Consider the following 18,466-nt stretch of genomic DNA (forward strand, 5'->3'; position numbering starts at 1 on the left):
GACTTGTTACAACTTGTTTCACACCTGGCATTACTTCCCCAAAGCTCTGTGGTGTCCATGGCTAAGGAGGCTCTTGCAGGGCGATAAAGATGGCTGCAGAAAAGCTGCTATCACCTCCCTCCTTAGATGCCCACGCGGCCCGGACTTAACCTTTCTTTCTTCTTACTTAATATTCTTTGTAAATTACAATTTGATGGATGGTTTCTATTGAGGCACAAAATGATAAACGCCCTGAAATAAAAAAGATAGGCAACAGGGAAAGAGAGAATAGTTGAGACAGATTCCCCATAGCTGAATTGAGACTTAGATGCAAATTCCAATGACGCACGCAAGGACCCAGTGAGGCTGCCTCCAGGAGGTCCGGCCTGGCACATGGGTTCTCTACTGGAATCTGGCTCCCTTGGTTCTTTATGGTCTTGAGTCTCAGACATCTCAGGAGAGAGCCTGGGGACACTTGGGCTTCCCACGGAGTTGGAGAAAGTTAGGATGAAGCTCATCTCTGGAGACTACCCTGGCTATTGCCACCAAAGAACAGTTAAAGGGTGGCAGTAGGGTGCTATTCCCCACCACCACCAGGAGAGAACGGAAGGTGGGGACCGAGAAGAGGAGCCCAGAGCCTAGGTGCACCGGAGGCAGGAGTTTGGCTGGAAGTGGGATTGTATTTCCTATGGGAAAGAGGGACCTGGCGAGCTCTTTGGCTGTCTTTCCAGTTTCCGAGGTGCCCGCCCCCACGCGCCGGAGGCAGCGCAGCCCCGAGGGCGAATGCAGGGCAGTTGGCGAACTTAAAAGTGAGAGCGCGCTCAAGATCGGATTTGCCAGAATTGTGGGAGAGTGGGGTCGACCCAAAGCCCAAGTTCACTTTTTCCGACAGCTCGCTCTCCCGCTTGTCCTTTAGGGATCCGCGCAGCTTCAGTGCCAACCTGGCACCCCTTGCCCCGGTGTGTTGTGTCATTTTGCTCTGGGGCAGGAAGGATAGTGGCCCGAATGGGTGGCGAGTGGGTCCCTGAGGTCCCGGAAAGCTCCTCTTCCCACGTCTCCCCTCCCACCAACACCTCCCAGTCTTTCCTTCTTGCACTTTCCCGGGGCTGGCTAAACCGGCGCGGACTTGCCCCAGACCTTTGGGGAGCGCCCCAGGTCTTTAATGACAGCTTAAAAGTGGCAGTTGGAAAAGTCTAAACAGAGGAGGCTGACGTGGGGCGTGTTCCGCTCCTTAGCAAGAGTCGGGATGGGAGCTGGGAGCCGCGCTGCTGGCCCCAGGCCCCTGCGCCTCGCCGCCAGCAAGTAGGTGGGGGAGCCGCCGCTGCCGCCAGCCCCATCCCGCTCCCAAGCCTCGCCCGCTGCGCCCTGGCCGCGGGCACTGAGAGGGTGCAGGGCCTCGCGGAGCCTCCTCCACCCAGCTCATTAACCTGCCTGCTCCGGGCGGTCCGGACACCGGCTTCTCGCTGCAGCACCCGCGGCCAGCACACTGCCGCAGCTGCCGGGATCCCCCGACTCCGGGGGGCAATGAGGGGGCGGTGGAGGGGGCACTGCTCCTCCGGCATTACTTAGAGAAGCGACACCGCCCCGCCCTGCCGTCGGCCCTCCCTCGCGCCCGCCGGGGCCCGCGCGCCGGCTCTGCTAGAGGGTAAGTTGGGAGTGTTTCGCCCCCACCGACAGCTCTCCCTCCCTTTCCTATTTTCTCCCCCAAAGTTTTCCTAGAAGTGGAGATCGGGCTGGGGGAGTAAGAAGGTCCGGGTGGCCTCCCTCTTTTACCCTCTCTTGGCCATAGTTACCCCCCACTTCGTCTCCCTGGCATCTCCTCGCCCCTCCCGAGTAGCGCTCAGGAATGACAATTGGAGCGCGGCTCCTTTAAGAGCCCGGCTTTGCCTCCCGGTAGCTGAAGGTCATTAAACACAAAAGCTCTCAGCGCTGCGGTCCAATATAGCGCATGCGCCCTGCCCGAGGACTGGCAGGGAGACGGCAATATGGCGAGAATGCCTGGCAGCGGGGACTGTAACACCAGCGCGGGCGGCAGCGCCGCCTCAGCGGCAGAGAACAATGGGGAGCGGGGCGAGGGCGAGCGCGGGGCTGGGGGCCGTGGCCGCCGCCGCGGCCGCCCGCACTACTGCAGCGCGGGCGAGGAGGAGGAAGAGGAGGAGGAGGAGGAGGAGGAGGAGGACGAGATCCAGGAGGTGCAGATAACGGGGGACGAGGAGGAGGACGGAGGTGGGGGGCTGGAGGAGGACGAGGAGGAGGAAGAGGAGGAGATGGGGATGGACTGGGAAGAGCCCCTGGAGCCGGAGGACTCGGCCGGGGAGGAGCTGGAGCCCGAGCCGGTCCATATGATCCATATGGACCAGAGCGCCGCGCTGGAGCCCGAGGCGCCGCCGCGTCTGCTGGCTCCCCGGGCCCGCGCGGGGCCGCCGGGGGACAGCGCGGAGCTGGACCCCGACGTGCTGCAGCGCCCCGAGCGGGCCCGGCTGAGCGAGAACACCCGGTTGGCTACCCGCTACGCCGTGCGCATCTTCCGGGAGTACCTGAGCGAAAAGGCTCAGAGCCCGGACTTCGAGACCATGGACAAGGGGGCGCTGTGTCGCGTGCTGCGCTCCTTTTACGCCGAGGCCCGTTCTAAGAGCGGCCAGCTCTACAGCAAGTCTTCGCTCATCAGCATCCGCAGCTCTCTCAACCGCTACCTCAATGAGCCCCCGTACTGTCGCACGCTCGACCTCACCAAGGACCCCGAGCTGCGCAGCGCCAACCTGACTCTAGCCGCAGTCATCCGCAAGCTCGAGGAGCAGGGCGCGGGGCCGGTGGTGCAGAAGCAAGCCATCACGCGCGCTGACCTGCGCAAGCTCTACACCTCCAGCGTCTTCAGCACCAACACGCCCTTTGGGCTGCTCAACAAGGTCTGGTTCGAGACCTGCATGTACTTCTGCACGCGCGGCCGCGAAAACCAGCGCGAGCTGGAGGAGGACTCCTTCGGGCTGGCCATGGACGAGGACGGTCGCAAGTTCGTATACTTCAAGTCGCTCGGGCCTTACCACAAGTCGCGCTCCTCGTCCTGGAGTAAGAAGCGAGCGGAAAGCAGCGACGAAGAGAACTTGCCGCGCATGTACGAGACCGGCACCGAGTTCTGTCCCTATGCCAGCTTTGTCAAGTACCTGTCGAAGCGCAATCCCCTCTGTAAGGCATTCTTCCAGCGGCCACGGGACCACTGCAGTGAGGGCGATGTAACCTGGTACGAGAACAAAGCCATAGGCAAGAACTTGCTGGGCACCAGGATGCAGATGCTCTCCAAGGCAGCCAAGCTGTCCAAGACCTACACTAATCACTGCATCGGCGCGGTGTCCATCGCCACGCTCAACAGCATCGCGGGCATCGGGACCAAGCTAGGCTCCCCGGCCCCGCAGGGCTGCTATACCGAATCTCTGAACGGGTCAGCTCGTCACCACTCCCACCATCCCCCCACCCATCCTTCCCACCACCACCGCCCCCAGCCGCCCTCTCTGGGGAACACTTATATCCTCCCCAAAGACAGCCAGGTCGGGCCCGACGTGAAATCCGAGGCTGTGCCCAAGCGCGCACTGTACGAGTCAGTGTTTGGGTCCGGGGAAATCTGCGGCCCTTCTTCCCCCAAAAGACTTTGTATCCGTCCTTCCTCGGAACCTGTGGATGCGGTGGTGGTGGTTTCCGTGAAACACGACCCCCTGCCTCTTCTTCCAGAAGTCAATGGGCACCGAAGCACCAATTCTCCCACCATAGTTTCACCTGCTATTGTTTCCCCCACCCAGGTAACCAAACCAAAGTCTATGCATGAAATATTTGTCTGTTACACTTTAGGACTAACTTTTGTGCTCCCGTCAGTTGAGGGGGTGGGGGATTCTTTTTTAAGTAGCTGTTATACTGCACTGGGTTTGATACATTCCCTAGAAATGTAACTCTTAGTGTTTGGGGGCAAACTCTAGCCCTAACCTTAAAAGATGCCAGGGGGCCTTAGCTTCCAAGTCTCTGCAGCGAAGTAACAAATTAACGCTAGAAACCTCAGAGTTCTCAGAACAAAAGGTTTAAGCTCATTCTTGAAGTGCCTCTCCATGATGCCTGAGTTTTATAAGGGAAGGATTGCCAGAGTGCAGAATAGAGGTAGTTATCTTAAGTAAATTAGAATAAAGTTACTTTTAAAATGCTCCATTACATACTCGCCATAACTTCTAAAGGTAGAAAAATACGCTTCTAAATTATTAAAAGAAAAACCTGCCAATCCCACTTCCCGTAGATAGCTTTTGTTGTTGTTAAAGAAAAGGGGCGGAGATGCAGCGGCAGACAGTGGAGTGCCTGTTTATTCTTTTTACATGCAGCCGCGTGTACCGTGACCTTTGGGGTGCCGTTCTCATTAGTGTTGTTAACAGTACTCAGATGGGAAAGTGATGGCTGAGCTAGGGACATGATACACAGACGTGCAGCTGTGACGTGCCAAGCTGGCTGTGGGCACTGAAACAGGTTTATTCATCCCTAGCCTGTAGAGGCTCGCTATCTGGGGCCCAAACAAGGAAGAGGGGCGAGAATCCGCTCAGAGTAAGTGGACAGCAGGACTAGGATAAAGCTTGGACAAATCAGTTCGCCTGTCTGGGCTTTAGGTATTGTTGTTGAACCTGAAAGAAACCCACAGCAAAATTCCTTAATCGGTGACAGTAGTGTGCACAGAGATGACCTGCCCGCTAGTGTCTTTCCCCTGCTGCTGTGCCTGGAGAAGCCTGCTCACCGGACTGTTAGGGTTATGTTCCTGTCTTGGATGCTTCTCCAGAAGGCAGACATGGATGGGAGCTCTCTTGTGGCCCCGTTTGTTGGCAGGAGTCACAGGAAGTTTTTACTTTCTTGACACCCCACCCCCACCCATCCACACATGCTATCAGCAGAAATAGGAGAAATAGCGAGGCCCATCACTACCTCTGTGCTCTTTCTCCAAAGTGGAAATTCCAGTTCTGGACAAGCTGACCCTTTCAGAGGCTTAGGCATGCCTCAAGGCGGCCAGGAGGGCTGCAAGTGGCAGTATAAACATCCCTGGCTTCTAAACCCACAGAGCCTGCCGCAGTGTGTCCTGTGCCTCTCTCTCTGTGCAGTTCATTCTATCAGGAGTCCTTTAAAAGAAATTTAAGGATGGAGAGTCGAATTGGAGTTTACTTTTTCTTTGAAAGCAAAACAAAAATGTTCACATTCTTCTAATAAATACCCCTCAAGTGCCCTGGGTTTAAAATCACACCTGATTGGGAGTGTTAACCCCGAGAATGTATATTAAATATGTATGTATGCTGGACGGTAATGAAATGGTCAGTTCTGGATTTGGTGTCATGTGGCTGTGTGACTGAAGGGTCCATAACAGTTTTTGGTTTGTTTGTTTTTCTTCTTCTTTCCCGGCTTTTGTTTTGAGCACACCCTTCCACCCCATCACTGCGTTTCATTTACCCTAGGGAGCCAAACCAGCCTAGAAAACTTTTTACTGAGACTTCTTTTATTCTCAAGTCGCTGTCAGGCATCTCCCAAGTTAAATGGATATGGGTATATTTTACTTCTATGATTACCAACCATGGCTGTCCAGCAAGGTCTTAGCTGCTAGGCTCTTTTAGTTACAACTACAGAAAAGGGGTTCTATTTGCGCTTTTTGGGGGGTTCCTAAAGATCAAGCCCAGGCCCCTGTGCATAATAGGCAGGTGCTGTATTGAGCTCCACCCCCAGCCCTGTTTGCATGTGTTTAGTCATCAACTTTCCAGTTAGAACACAGTGGAAAGCGTTTCTGCTTTTAAGAAATCAGCAGGTTTAACAACTGGCTTCTGCAGAACTCACTCGAAGGGCCCTGGGCATTCTCATCACGAAACACATTTGCTTTATGTAGAAAGATTCACTAAACTTTACCTTTGGCATATATTAAATCCCTATCTTTGCAGATTAATGATGGTCAAGGTTAGTGGTCAGTGGCAACATGGAAGGATCCATTCTTCTCGGTCACCTCAACTCTTGGAGATGCTCAGACTTTGAACTCCAACTGCGTTCTTCTTAATACCACCCCACACGGCACTGAACCATGGTTTTCCCAACATACACACCTGTCATAAAGTTTGATTTAAACATCAGGCACAATAAGAGATGGGCAGTAGTACCTTTTGATAAAAGTAGAACCAGTACAGTATCCTAAAAGAAAACTTAACTAATACTTATCTTAAAACTTATCTAAAACTTCTTTATTTCTGGAATTTCCCATTTAATATCTTTAGACCATAAGTGACCGCGGGAAGGAGAACTATGGGTAAAGGATGACCAATCTCCTTGCAAGGGTGCTAACAAATGTCTTCATCTATGGGGAAGGTAGAAAAATGAATACACCCAAGATGAGTAGGAGGATGGAGTCTGTGAGTTTCGCTGGAGTTGTCTGCTTTGGGAGGGTGATGGTAACTCTGACCCGGCTCTGGCTCTCCTCTGTGGTGTTAGCAGTCAAACCACTTTATGTCCGCTCCCTCTGCACGGTGTCGTAATGATCATGTTTTGGGTAGTAATTGCTCTCTTCGTTCCACTTCATTATTTATTTCAGTGTCTGGGAACTGAATCCAGGGCTTTGCATATGTTGGAGATCTCCATTTAAAAATGTAACACCGTCGAGTGTCACACACTGTAATCCCATCACTGGAAGGTTGAGGCAGGGGGGTCTCATATGTATGTGAGGCTAGTCTGGGCTTTAGAGTGCAATCTTATCTCAAAAATAAAATTTTAAAAATATTAATTGGAAAAGTAGGTTTAATATTATATCCTAAATCTTTATAACTATTATCTTTGCAGCATTTCCCTATTTAAGTAGATGGTAGAGATTCGCAATTCGTTTTTAGTTGTGCTATGATCGAATCAGGACTCGCCAGTGTGATCATCAGGCCCTAACACTGAGCTGTACCTGGAGTTTTATACTTCATCACTCAAAAGAAGAAGTATTAATAATCTTATGTTCTACTTGCCATAGTTTTTTGTTGATGTTTTGGTAGATGGTTTGTGTGTCTAGTGCTAAATAAAAATGGGAAAGTTAGTTCACTTTAAAACATACTTCGGGCTGAAGATGTAGCTCAATGTTAGAGCTCTTACTTTGCTGTTATTCTTTCGTTTTTGGGTTTTTGAGACAGGGTTTCTCTGTGTAACAGCCCTAGCTGTCCTGGAACTAGCTCTGGAGATCAGGCTGCCATTGAACTCACAGAGGTCTGCCTGCCTCTGCCTCTGGAGTGCTAAGATTATACTTTGCATGCACAGAGCCCCTCATATCTCTCTCTCTCTCTCTCTCTCTCTCTCTCTCTCTCTCTCTCTCTCTCTCTCTCTGTGTGTGTGTGTGTGTGTCTCACACACTCTCTCTCTGTCTCTCTCACTTTCTCTCTGTATCTCTCACTCTGCCTCTGTCTCTGTCTCTCTCTCTCACTTTCTCTCTGTCTTTCTCTCTCTGTATCTCTCTCACTCTCTTTGTATCTCACCCTGCCTCTGTCTCTCTCTGTTTGTCTCTGTGTGTCTGTCTGTCTCTCTGTCTCCTTTCTAATGTGTGTCCCTCTCCCCCCAACATCCAGAGTACTTCCAACTTGTGACCAAGGTGTCTGGTTACACTTGCTTGGCTCTAGTCCAGATTAATTCTGGAAATACTTTTAAAGAAATGCGGTAAGTAGAAGTCCAGTAGCATAAAGGTTCAGGTGGGGTGAGTACCCTCTTTCTGTGTGACCTGCCTCGTCGTGTTCTTGAGTTGGTCCTTACAGCACACAAGCTAGACAGAGGAGCAGCCACCTAGCTGACACACACATAGCCCTCCAATTCACCTCTGGAAGAAGCCAGAAGCTAACATCACTGTTGCGTTTGGGGGTGCAGTGCTGTTGAGAGAAGGCTGTGCCGTGTAACCCAAACTGGCCTAGAATTGCCAGTGGTGGAGCCTTTGCTCCTAAGTGCTAGAATTCCAGGTGTGCCCTACAACACCTGGCTCCTGGAATTGGCTCTCATTCTGTGCTGCCGTGTGCCGCGCTTGTGTTTGATGGACAGAAGTGTGCATTTGATGGACTGAAACTGACTCCCAGGTTGTATTATGGGTTGGAAGACTAGGCAGGTGAGAGTTTGTGCAGGCAGGAAGGACAGTGATGGAAACAAGGCTTCTCGCACTGACCACTTGGCAGCACTAGGCTTAATTGCCTCGTTAAAAATTGTGTTTCCTGGTGTTTTTTTTTTTTTTTAATTTTGGTTTGTGGCTACCTTCCTTTTTCAACAGTAGGATGCTTGCTCTTTTAGGGAAATTTCAAACTGGCAGAGGAACTACCTGTGCTGTGCAGAAGTACAGAGCTGTTTTGTCATTCAGTAAGTAGTTTCTGAGTGTTGACTATTTCAGCTTTATGCTAGGAGTTTATAAACTGATCAGTTTTCTACTTGGCAGGCAGTCTCCTTGGCGAGATTTCAGTCTCATTTCGTATTAAAACCAGATCAAAAGGAAAAATGTTAGAAGGTGATGGAGGGTGTAAGGCCTCATGTAGCTCAGGCTAGGCTTCACTCCTACACCTCCTCTTTCTGTCTCGTAAGCACTAAGGATACAGGTAGCACCATCGTACCTGGCTGGTACTCTCAACTGTTGTTTGGAAGAAAGTAATCTAGTTTTATATCCTCCTTTGTGTAAGCTTACATACTAATATTTCTATCAAGTACTAGGGATGTTATTAGTATTATTTTGCTTTCATTGCTGTGGATGATGTAGCATCTCACTGTGTTACTCAGGCTAGTCTCCAGTTTCCTGTCTCAGGCATTTGAGCAGCTAAAATTACAGGGGCGCGCCACCAGAACTTTATTATTTGAAGCGTATAGAGATCTATACCAGGGACACAGCAGTTCGCTGCATTAGAGCAGATATATGAACTAGGAAAAGAAGGATGTGCTGAGAAACAGGAGCTTGCGTGTCGTCTTTGAACTTCTCTGAGCCTCGTTGTCATCCACAAAACTCATGGTTAACCCTCCCAACCCCTAAATCTCCTAACATTTTAAGTAAGATTTTGCTGGATTGCATTCACAGCTGTCCCGGGCCATAGGCTGGGTACTCCTAATGTAAAATTTAATGTTTTTATCACTTTGATTTGAAATAAAATACCCCTAAAGACACCCACTTGTTGTTATTAAGTAGATTTTGAACAGAGAGGAAGCTCGCATCCCTTTTGGTTTTCTGAGACAAGTCTCATGGAGCCCACACGGGCCCTGCACTCATTCTGAGGCCAAGAGTAAGCTTGATCCTCCTGAAGTGGGATCACAGGTATATACCATGTCACCCAGCTGATGTGACGCTGGGGACTGAACCTACAGCTTCATGCATTCGAGCCAAGCCCCCTCCTCTAGTTTGAGAAACTCCTTTTGGAACTGCCAGTTGAACTGGAGGTCACTTGGGAGGTTACTGGAGGCGGCGTTTGCAGCCAAGGAAGCCCACTTTAGCTCCGAAGTCCTTGGGTTCAGGTTATCTTTTGGTGTTGTACCTGCCATTTCCAAAGCTGACTGTTTTTGGAATTCCTCGTTAACCGCCTGTACTACAGCTCCTAGAGCAAGCGTGTGACCAGGCTTTGGTTCCTATAAGCGGTGTGATCTCTCTCTCTGCTTAAAGTTCGCTGCATTGAACTGATTGGTGAAGAACTGGGTGAAAGCTTCTTTGGAGAATAATACATAAGGAATGGTGTGATTGAATTCATTGTTTCAGAAGGAATATGATTGATCTTAATAAACTAAAGTGAAAAAATAAAATGTAGTTTTAGGTCTTTGAAGTGGCCCATTGTGTGTGTGTATGTTTGTGTATGTGTGTATGTGATATGTGTGTTTGTGTGTGTGTGTGGTGTGTGTGTTGTTTGTGCATGTGTGTTCTGTGAATGTGTGTGTGTTTGTGTATGTGTGTGTGTTGTGTGTGTGCATGTGTGTTCTGTGAATGTGTGTGTGTGTGTGTGTGTGTGTTTGTGTGTGTTAGGCCAGAGGTTGACTTCGTCTTCCTTGCTTGCTCTCTACCTTAATTTTTGAACTCAGGTCTCTCATGGAACCTGGAGCTCATGGGTTTGTCTAGCTGGCCGACCAGTCACACGTAGTGTTTTCTTGCGGCTTTCTCCTCTAATCCACTGCTGATGCTGTACCTGTCCTGGGCCTGGCTTTTCTGAAGGGTCTGACCATTATGCTCATGACAAACACTTCACAGAGCCATTCCTACAGCTGAAGTGCCGTTTTATGTAACACTTTTATGTTTTATGATGCTGAATTCAGTTCAGTGTCCTACTGTGTGTTACAAAGGGGAATGAGGTCCAGACCATGTGGTCGCAAATACACTAGAAATGGGTAGACTCTTCAAGCCTGGCTTCTGGAAATGTCTCTTGGACTTTCTTGCTTAGGTAGCTTCCTCTTGGCCTGCTCTTTCCCACCCTCCAGAGAGGACAGACTGAATGGTGTGGTCTGTGAAGAATGAGCAGCAATGTCCTGGAAGATTCCTTCGTACAGCAAAGGCCATGATGGTGGGCTCTGCTCGTGTCCATGACTGTAACTGGGTGGGAAAGCTTGATATAGTGGGCTTCAGAAGGCCAGACCTTATCGGGCGAGGCAGCTTTAAACACTTTCCATAGTTCTCCCAGTCCCTCTGACCCACATTTTTTTGTCAGGCTACCTTTCCATACCTTTCCGGCCAGAGGGAGAGCTATCTGTATTTAAGAGTGAACTTAGTGGCATTTTTTTCCCCTTACATCATAGCTTAAATTTTGTTCGAGTCTTAAATAATGGCTTTTTTTTTTTGTAATTATAAAAGTAGAAATAGCAGATGGCAGCGTTGAGCAATCCTTGAACTGCTTCTAGGTGCTCCCCTGTTAGCACAGGGCTTTCCACATTGTCAGTCCCAGGGGAATACTCTTGTTCTAGAGACCCTCTACATTCTGAGCTGTGTGATTGGAGTGGTTGTTTGAATCCTCTGAGGCACAGGACAGTGAGGATGGTGTCAGTCTCTCATGGTGAACCCCTTAGAGACACCCCAATACCTGAGAGACTTTCTGTGACCTTGAAGGGGGCAAAGGAAGACTGGCTAGAAGAACTGTTTTATTCTGACTCCCCAGCCCTTCCAGCCTCCACCTCAGTTCCCAGCCCATCTCCCCTGAAATACTGAGCAGCCCCATGCTGGTAGACCCCTCCCCCATGAGGACAAACCTTGTCTGGGAGCACCAGGCCTCATTCACACCTGGAACTGCAGCTTTCCGCTGCCTGGCAGTGACCTCTGAAAGGCTTGTTGTGATTGGGTCTGAGAGGAGGGGGGCAAGAATGTGCCACAGGAAGGGGCTGACAGATTTAAGATGGCATATGGGGGCAGGGCCCCAGAGAGAAGAGCGGCTGACCCAGGATGTCACTTCCTTTACGAGGTGTTCAGTTACCACATTAAGATGTCAGGACAGTTTGGGAAACTTGTAATTGTCAATCTTCTGTTTTACTTCATGCCTGTAGTCAAAGTTAATGTAGCTAGTTCAGTGTTTCCCTAGGTGGTTCTTTCCGGACACATGGAGAGGGAGCCACTGTTGACAGCTCAGCTCCATTTGGAGCCTTTCGGCAAAGCTAGGAGGCTACATTAAAACATGTATAATATGTTTATAGACTTAGCATTAAATATAATAAATATTTAAAATCTTGTAGTCTCTATAGATTTGTCTACCTTATTCTTTTATAAAAATTTTCATAATCTTTATGCACATGCACACAGATAAATTTGATTGTGTGTGTGTGTTTATGATAGGGTTTCACTATGTGTAATCCCAAGCTAGCCTGGAACTGTCTGCTATGTGACCCAGAGTAGACTCGAATTTGTGGCTATCCTCCTGCCTCAGCTTACTGAGTGCTGCATTCGGGTTACAGGTGTGCATCACCACACCCAGCTTACATGTGGTACTTTAAAAGAACAATCCTTCATTGTGTTGTGGTCTGGGAAGTAATTACTTTGAGCATGCTTCCTGAGCATGGTTAATTCTGATTCCCTTGCTTGCTCCCGTTTCTAACACTGTGTGACTTGCAGGCATGTGAGTGTTTTCCACCTTCCCAATGTCATGGGTCACAGAGTAGACTAGCCAGCCAGATCACGGCAGAAAGGAAAATAGAAGTGCTGGGTTCTTGTTTCATTGGGCTATAGGCTGCAGGGACAAACAGGGCTCAATTCATGATGGTGTCCTGGTTTAAGAGCTCCCAGCCTCTCACTGAGCAGTCAGTGAAGGGGTAGGGTACGATCATAGCCCCAAGGCCATATCCCCACGGACTTACCAGCACAGCACTACCTCCTGAAGTCCCAGCACCTCCGAAAACCATGCTAAGCATCTGAAGCCTCCAGCTGATGAGTTTAGGAGGGAGGCAGGCATTCCCTACCCAAACCATACAGTGTGGAAAGTCACCGTACTGACCTGGTCCGCACCTTTATCTCGACAGGAGCCCTAAATGGTTTCTGTTCACTGGGGGTTTTGCTGGGTACTGAGCTGGTCGCTTGCCCGGGCTCACGGAGCTATAGCCCTGCTTTATAGTTTACTGCGGGACAAGGCTAGTAAGTGTTGACTGACTTGATGACCATCAGGTAACCTAGCTGGGATTTGAACTCAGAGATTTAAATACGCGGTATATTGGTGCCAAATTTCTTATCAACTTACAAAAGAAAAGACGATGGTATATCAAATCACATCTCAGGCTTGGGGGTTTCCCTTGACAACCCGTTTTTACACAACACTAAAATATAAGTATATACAAATGTAGGGAATGCAAATATCTTTTCCTATGATTGGCAGACACACGTGGGCTTTGCTGGATCTGGGGACTGGAACAAACCCTTCAGAGACCAAATGACAGAACAGTTAGGACCAGTCCCCACAGCTAGACCCTAGACCTGCTGGAAGCTCTGCCTTCCACTCCCTGGGTGCCATCTCCTCCTTAGCAAATGGGATGTCCATTGGGATTAAATTAATTACCATTGGAAAAGTTCTCAGTTAGGTTAGGGATGTGGCTCCATTGGTAGAAGGCTTGCTTAGCACATATAAAGCCCTGGGTTCAGTTCCTAGCACAGAATAAACCGGGTGTGATGGCACATGCTTTACAAACCCAGCACTCAAGAGATGGAGGCAAGAAGATCAGGGTTCAAAGTTACCCTCAGCTACATAGTGAGTTCAAGGCCAGTTTGGGCTTGATCCTTTCTCAAAAACAAAACAAAACAAAACAGCAAAGGAAAGAAGAAAAGAAAGAAAAGAGAAGATTGAAGATTGCTTCTCAAGACATTCTAGAAATAGTTACTATCATTTTGTAAGCACCAAGTATTGCTTGTGGGGAAAATGCGATTTTTGAGTCAAGCCCCATGCCAGTCTTTGCTGTTCCGGGGCTGAATAGCGACCTCGCACTTTCTTCTCTATGAACTGGACAGGGATCACGGGAGACCATGGGCCTCCTGATAGATGGTGAAATTTTGTTGTAGCTTGTGGTGCTCTCTGACCTCTCCCCATTTATATCACAGAAGCCATCTTTAGCTGGCTTGATTCCCTCTAAAATTTGACTAGGTGCCTACGAGGAGTTCACTCTCCCATCCTGGGCTTGCTCTGCAAACCTCTCCTGTTTCTCTTTGTAGGAACGTGGGGATTTTCAAGGCTAAAGGGAGTCGGGGACCACAGATGGATAGGCTTAGACAAAATCTTTTTATACGATTGGGGGGTTAGAGGTTCATCATACTGGATGCCTTTAATTTTTTTTAACTTTTATCTCTCTGTGTGTGAATATGTATTAAGTATGTGTGTGAGTGCATGCGTGCGTGCGTGCGTGTGTGTGTATGTAGGTCAGAAGGAAGCTTGCAGGAGTCTGCTCTTTCCTTCTACCCTGTGGGTTCTGAGGCCTGAGCTCTAGTTTTTGGGCTTGGCTACAGCGCCTTTATCCACTGAGCCCTCTCAGCAGCCCCACACTGGTGTTCTTAAGATGTGAAAATTGTTATAGCGATCACTTTTAAAGGTCGACTAATTTCTTACTTCAGAGTAGAGTTTCTACTGATCTAGACCTCATCTTCTACCATTGGCATTTCTCAAATGCGTAAATGGACTACAGTTTTCTAACTGGAAGTTAGAATTGACGCCACCTTCTGCACTGGCTACACTATAGATGAGAAGAAGCGCATTTGATGTTGCGGTGTCCCGGCAGTGTGCGAATAGACTCCAGCGCCAGGGTGACTGGACTCTTAATGGAACACCGCCAACCAATGCGTGACCTCTTGTGCCTTCGTTTAGTGTGACCAAGTGTGCTTATAAAATAGAGCTGATTGATGTGACAGTGCAGGGATTTATTGCTTTCAGTTTGCCCTTCAAAAGTCCATGAAACCTGGCCAGTATAGTCCTTGTAGGAAAAGTTCATGGGCTTTTAGATTTTAGGTTTCATTAGTAAGATAGCTCATCTAGAATATTATAGCTTCTAGTTTTTAGCATCCTTTCAGATAAGACTTATCTTAATAGGTTTTAGATATTTTAGGCATTTTCTTTCATCTTGAACAAAAATCTTATTGTATTTTTTTTCCTTCTAGGAGAGAGATGGGAGGGCAGAGGGATAGAAGGAAGGAGGAGGAGAGGAGAAGGGAGAGAGAACGGGGGACAGAATATTTATTTTTCAGTGGCTTGAGATAGCAATTCAAAAACACGTTGCTGTGGAAACAGACCAAAATAAAAGTAGCAGGAACTTTAGGAACTGATTATGGTCGTGCCATTTTCCCCTCCCACACCCCAGTGTCTGTCACGTGTTGAAAAGTAATAGCAAGCCATCCCCAGAACTGGTGACTTCTTTCTCGGAGACTTTTTCAGACTGGTAATAACTAAGTTTCACGAATTTTTCTTAGGTCTCTATTGTTTTAATGTTTTTTTGCATTTGTTTGTGTATATGTATACACGTGTGCCAATGTGCACGTTATCACACATATGTAGAGGTCAAAGGAGGAGTCGGTTCTCTTCTACCATGTGGGTTCTGGTGGTTAAACTCAGCCCTCAGGCTTGGCAGCGAGGCCTTTACCCCTGAGCTGTCTCACTGGGCATTTTAGGAAGGGAAACGTGAGGTGAGGAGAGTCTCGGATCCCATTCTGGCAGCTCCCACTGGTTTTGGTGACATTCTTTGAAGTGAGAGCTGTGATAACAGAGAGGAGAGACATAAGTGATGGAGACTCGTACGCAGCAAAGCTCTGAGAGGTTTGAAGGATTGTTTCAAGAGAGGGTCCCTAGTAATCCAAGCTAGCCTGGAATTTGCTCGTTGTGAAGGCTGGCCCTGAACTTCTGACCCTCTCTACCCCATCACCTAAATGTTAGGATTGCAGTCAAGGCCTCTGCACCCAGTTTTATTTAGTACTAGAGATGGAACTGAGGACTTAACACATGCTAGACGAGCACCCTGCCAACTGAACTACACCCTCGGTGCCGTGATTGATTCACAGATGTGTTTGTTGAAATTCGCCATCTTATTGGAGTTTCCATTGCTATGACAGCACGAACATCGTGACCAAAGAGCAAGGAGGAAAGGGCTTGGCCTGCACTTCCATATCATCCTTCACCACTGGTGGAAGTCAGGACAGGAACAGAGCAGGAACCTGGAGGCGGGGCTGACGTAGAGGCCATGGAGGGACGCTGCTTACTGACTTGTTTCCCATGGCCTGTTTAGCCTGCTATTCTTCTAGAACCCACAACCACCAGCTAGGGATGGCCCCATCCACAGTAGGCTGGGCCCACCTCCATCAATCACTAATAAGAAAATGCCTTACAGCAGGATCTTGTGGAGATATTTCCTCGATTAAGGTTCTCTCCTTCCAGGTAACGCTAGTTTGTGTGTCGTAAGATCAGTGGATATAAGACCAGGCAGCAGGCTTACTATGCACAAGGGTTGGAGGAACCTGGAGAAGAAGAATTTAGATGGCTTAAGAGAAGACACTGGGGGCCACAGTTAGAAATTTTATGTGCCCAGTAGGCTGTTTGGAAGGGAAGGTCACCTCATTTCATGACTGATCACAGTCAGAGCAAACTGTTGGTTTGTCTCCAAGAAACATGACTGAAGGTGGCCAGACAGAACTGAGAAGTTTAGCTGTAAGTTTATACAGTATGTGGAAACTCAAGAAAAAATAATTTGTAAGAAAATATCAAGGCTTTTCTTTGCAATAACACTTCAGCTTAGCACAGGCTGGGTGTCCTTTATCCATTAAGTTTAGGACATGAAGTATTTCCAGTTTCAGATTTTCATTTTGGGATTTTTAGAGTATGTTTATATACATAATAGGATATCTTGGGGTAGGACTCAAACATATATGTGAAATTTACGTTTGTTCCGTATTTTCCTTATGCATACAGCCTGGAGCCGATTCTATAGTACTATCTTCATGCGTTTCTTTGCGCTGCGATCCAGCACTTTAAGATGAGGAATTTCCCACTCTGGTGGCAGGTCAGCACTCAGAACAATTTGGATATTTGATACAGGATGCTTAACCAGTATGCACACTCGAGCTGAAAGGCCCCAGCAAACTGGCACGTTCCCAGGATCACAGTCACCCTAAGTCTGAACCATGTTGCTTGGTGTGTATTTGTGTGACTGAAATAAAAATGAAATCCTCTTTGGAGGAATTAGTCATGTGTGTTCTGGGGAGTAGTAAGTCCTGACAATGTGATGAGCCTGCGATATTCTGTAAGAGAGGAAATGCCCACTGAGGGGGATCCACTTTCCTCACGACCCCAGACCGGTCCCATTCAACAGGTGGAAAGACCCAGTTTTCCGAGAGTTCAACTTCTCAGCTTCACCCACCTCCCAGAAAATAAGGGGAAAGTTGTAGTTCCTGGTTGAGATCTAGGCCTCTTATCCGGTGGCACTTCTGAGAAGCTTGATAACTAACATTGTAAACATGGTAAAGTGGACGGAGCTAGGCCTGGGGCAGGCCTGTGATCCTGAGGCAGGAGGGTCACAAAGCTCAAGGCTAGCCTGGGCAAAGGAGTTAGGTGCTGTCTCAAAATTAAAAGTTCAAACAGGAAAGTAAAGGCTGCCTATAGCTCAGTGGTAGGATGCATGCCTAGCATGTTTCAGAAATGATTTCATTCTCCAGTGACAAAAAAAAAATGGCGGGAGGGAGGGAGGGAGGGAAAGGAGGGAGGGAGGGAAAGAAGGAAGGAGTGTGCAGGCAGGAAAGGATGGGCATCAGCCTGTGCTCGGCATGGCTCTGGTTTGGAGACTGTATAAAATAAGCGTCATGAATTCGAGTGAAGTGGTCCCAGTCCCACTTCAGCTGCCAGTGACCAGAAGCTATCGTCTTAGATTGATTGGGGGTTTTTGTTTTTATACAAAGATGAACATGCACACACCCAACCCCACCTTTTCTGCACTGGTGGGGTGCTCATGTTGGGGTGCTCGCAGACACTCATGGTGACCAGGCCAGTTCTCTGTTGGGCAAACTGAGGGCTCACTCCCCAAAACGTTTCCTCTCTTCCACTTCACTCAAGGCATTTAATTAAAAGAAAAAAAAAACCCACATAGTTCTGATGCAGAGTTGTGACTGGTAAAAGAACCAGTAAAAATGACCATAAAGTGCCCGACAAATAGAAAATGTTTAATAACACCACAGCGCTTTGCGGGCAAGGATTTGGCTCCTGGCATGGGATGGCAGGCCCTCCCCACCAAGCCAGCTCTTGCTGGCTCTTGGCAGGCAGCACTTGCCCAGCAGGAACTCGCTGCTGAAAGGACTCAGCCCTCTGGGAGTCACCTGACTTGTTTCTGCTGCAAGAACATCTCTGGGAAGTGACAACCCCAGACATGTAGACCTTTCGTTGGTGACAACAGTGCACAAGGAATAAAGGCCACTTTGATGACCCAGGAGCCCAAAGGGAAACAAGGGAAAGACAGAGTAAAAAGACAAGGTGAGGAAGGCGAGGGGGCCGCCCCCTGCAGCCTGCGATTCCTCATTGATTCAGGTAGAATGGCCAAGGGACGGGACAAATTCAAGTCGTGTAAATGACTAACCTGGGTGCCTATTGGGTAAGGCCCTTCTCATCCGTTGAAGTAGACCCTGGAAAGGTAGCATCCTCCCCATGTATTTGAAGCCCCCCGTGAATGCCACAGACTCCTGCCGTGCTGTTTCTTCCTACATATTTGTGCATGTTTAATGCCTTCCATGGAATAAAGTACACACCGGGCACTCTGGCCATCCCTTTTCTATATGAGATGCAGCAGCAACAGTCATATTCATTCTTTTTCCTTCTGCGCAGTTCCCCAGAAGCCTCTTGATGTCGGCTCAGCAGCCTCAGTGGATTTCTTTCCCATTATTAAATAAAGCAGTTCCACTTTTAAATCCTGAAAATAGAGACAGCACACCCCAAAATGAACCAATCCCGAAGTCGATACAGCTGAAAAGCTTTGCCTTTCAAAGGACATTTTTACAACTTCTCTTTGGCTTACCGGAATCCCCAGCAGCGGGCTCTTATGCTCC

General features: G+C 48.6%; 1 protein-coding gene across 3 annotated transcripts in view; it reads left to right on the top strand.

Moving 5' to 3' along the window:
- LOC121443156 (BTB/POZ domain-containing protein KCTD1) overlaps positions 1 to 18,466 on the top strand; it is a 200,861-nt gene that overhangs the window by 94,464 nt on the left and 87,931 nt on the right. Inside the window, exon 1 of one of the 3 annotated variants that reach the window (XM_041644829.1) lies at positions 823 to 1,624. The exons of 1 other annotated variant lie outside the window; for it this stretch is intronic. Coding sequence is in view for 1 of the 2 variants with exons in the window: in XM_041644827.1 (XP_041500761.1) it covers positions 1,965 to 3,770 (1,806 nt within the window). In the remaining variant the exon portion in view is untranslated. Of the gene's footprint in view, positions 1 to 822; positions 1,625 to 1,677; positions 3,771 to 18,466 lie in introns of those variants that run through there. One more of the 3 variants, XM_041644827.1, reaches the window with a different exon arrangement.

This window comes from Microtus oregoni, unplaced genomic scaffold, assembly GCF_018167655.1.
Source record: "Microtus oregoni isolate MIOR12 unplaced genomic scaffold, Mior012 000101F_ref0000407, whole genome shotgun sequence".
NCBI classification, from domain to species: domain Eukaryota; kingdom Metazoa; phylum Chordata; class Mammalia; order Rodentia; family Cricetidae; genus Microtus; species Microtus oregoni.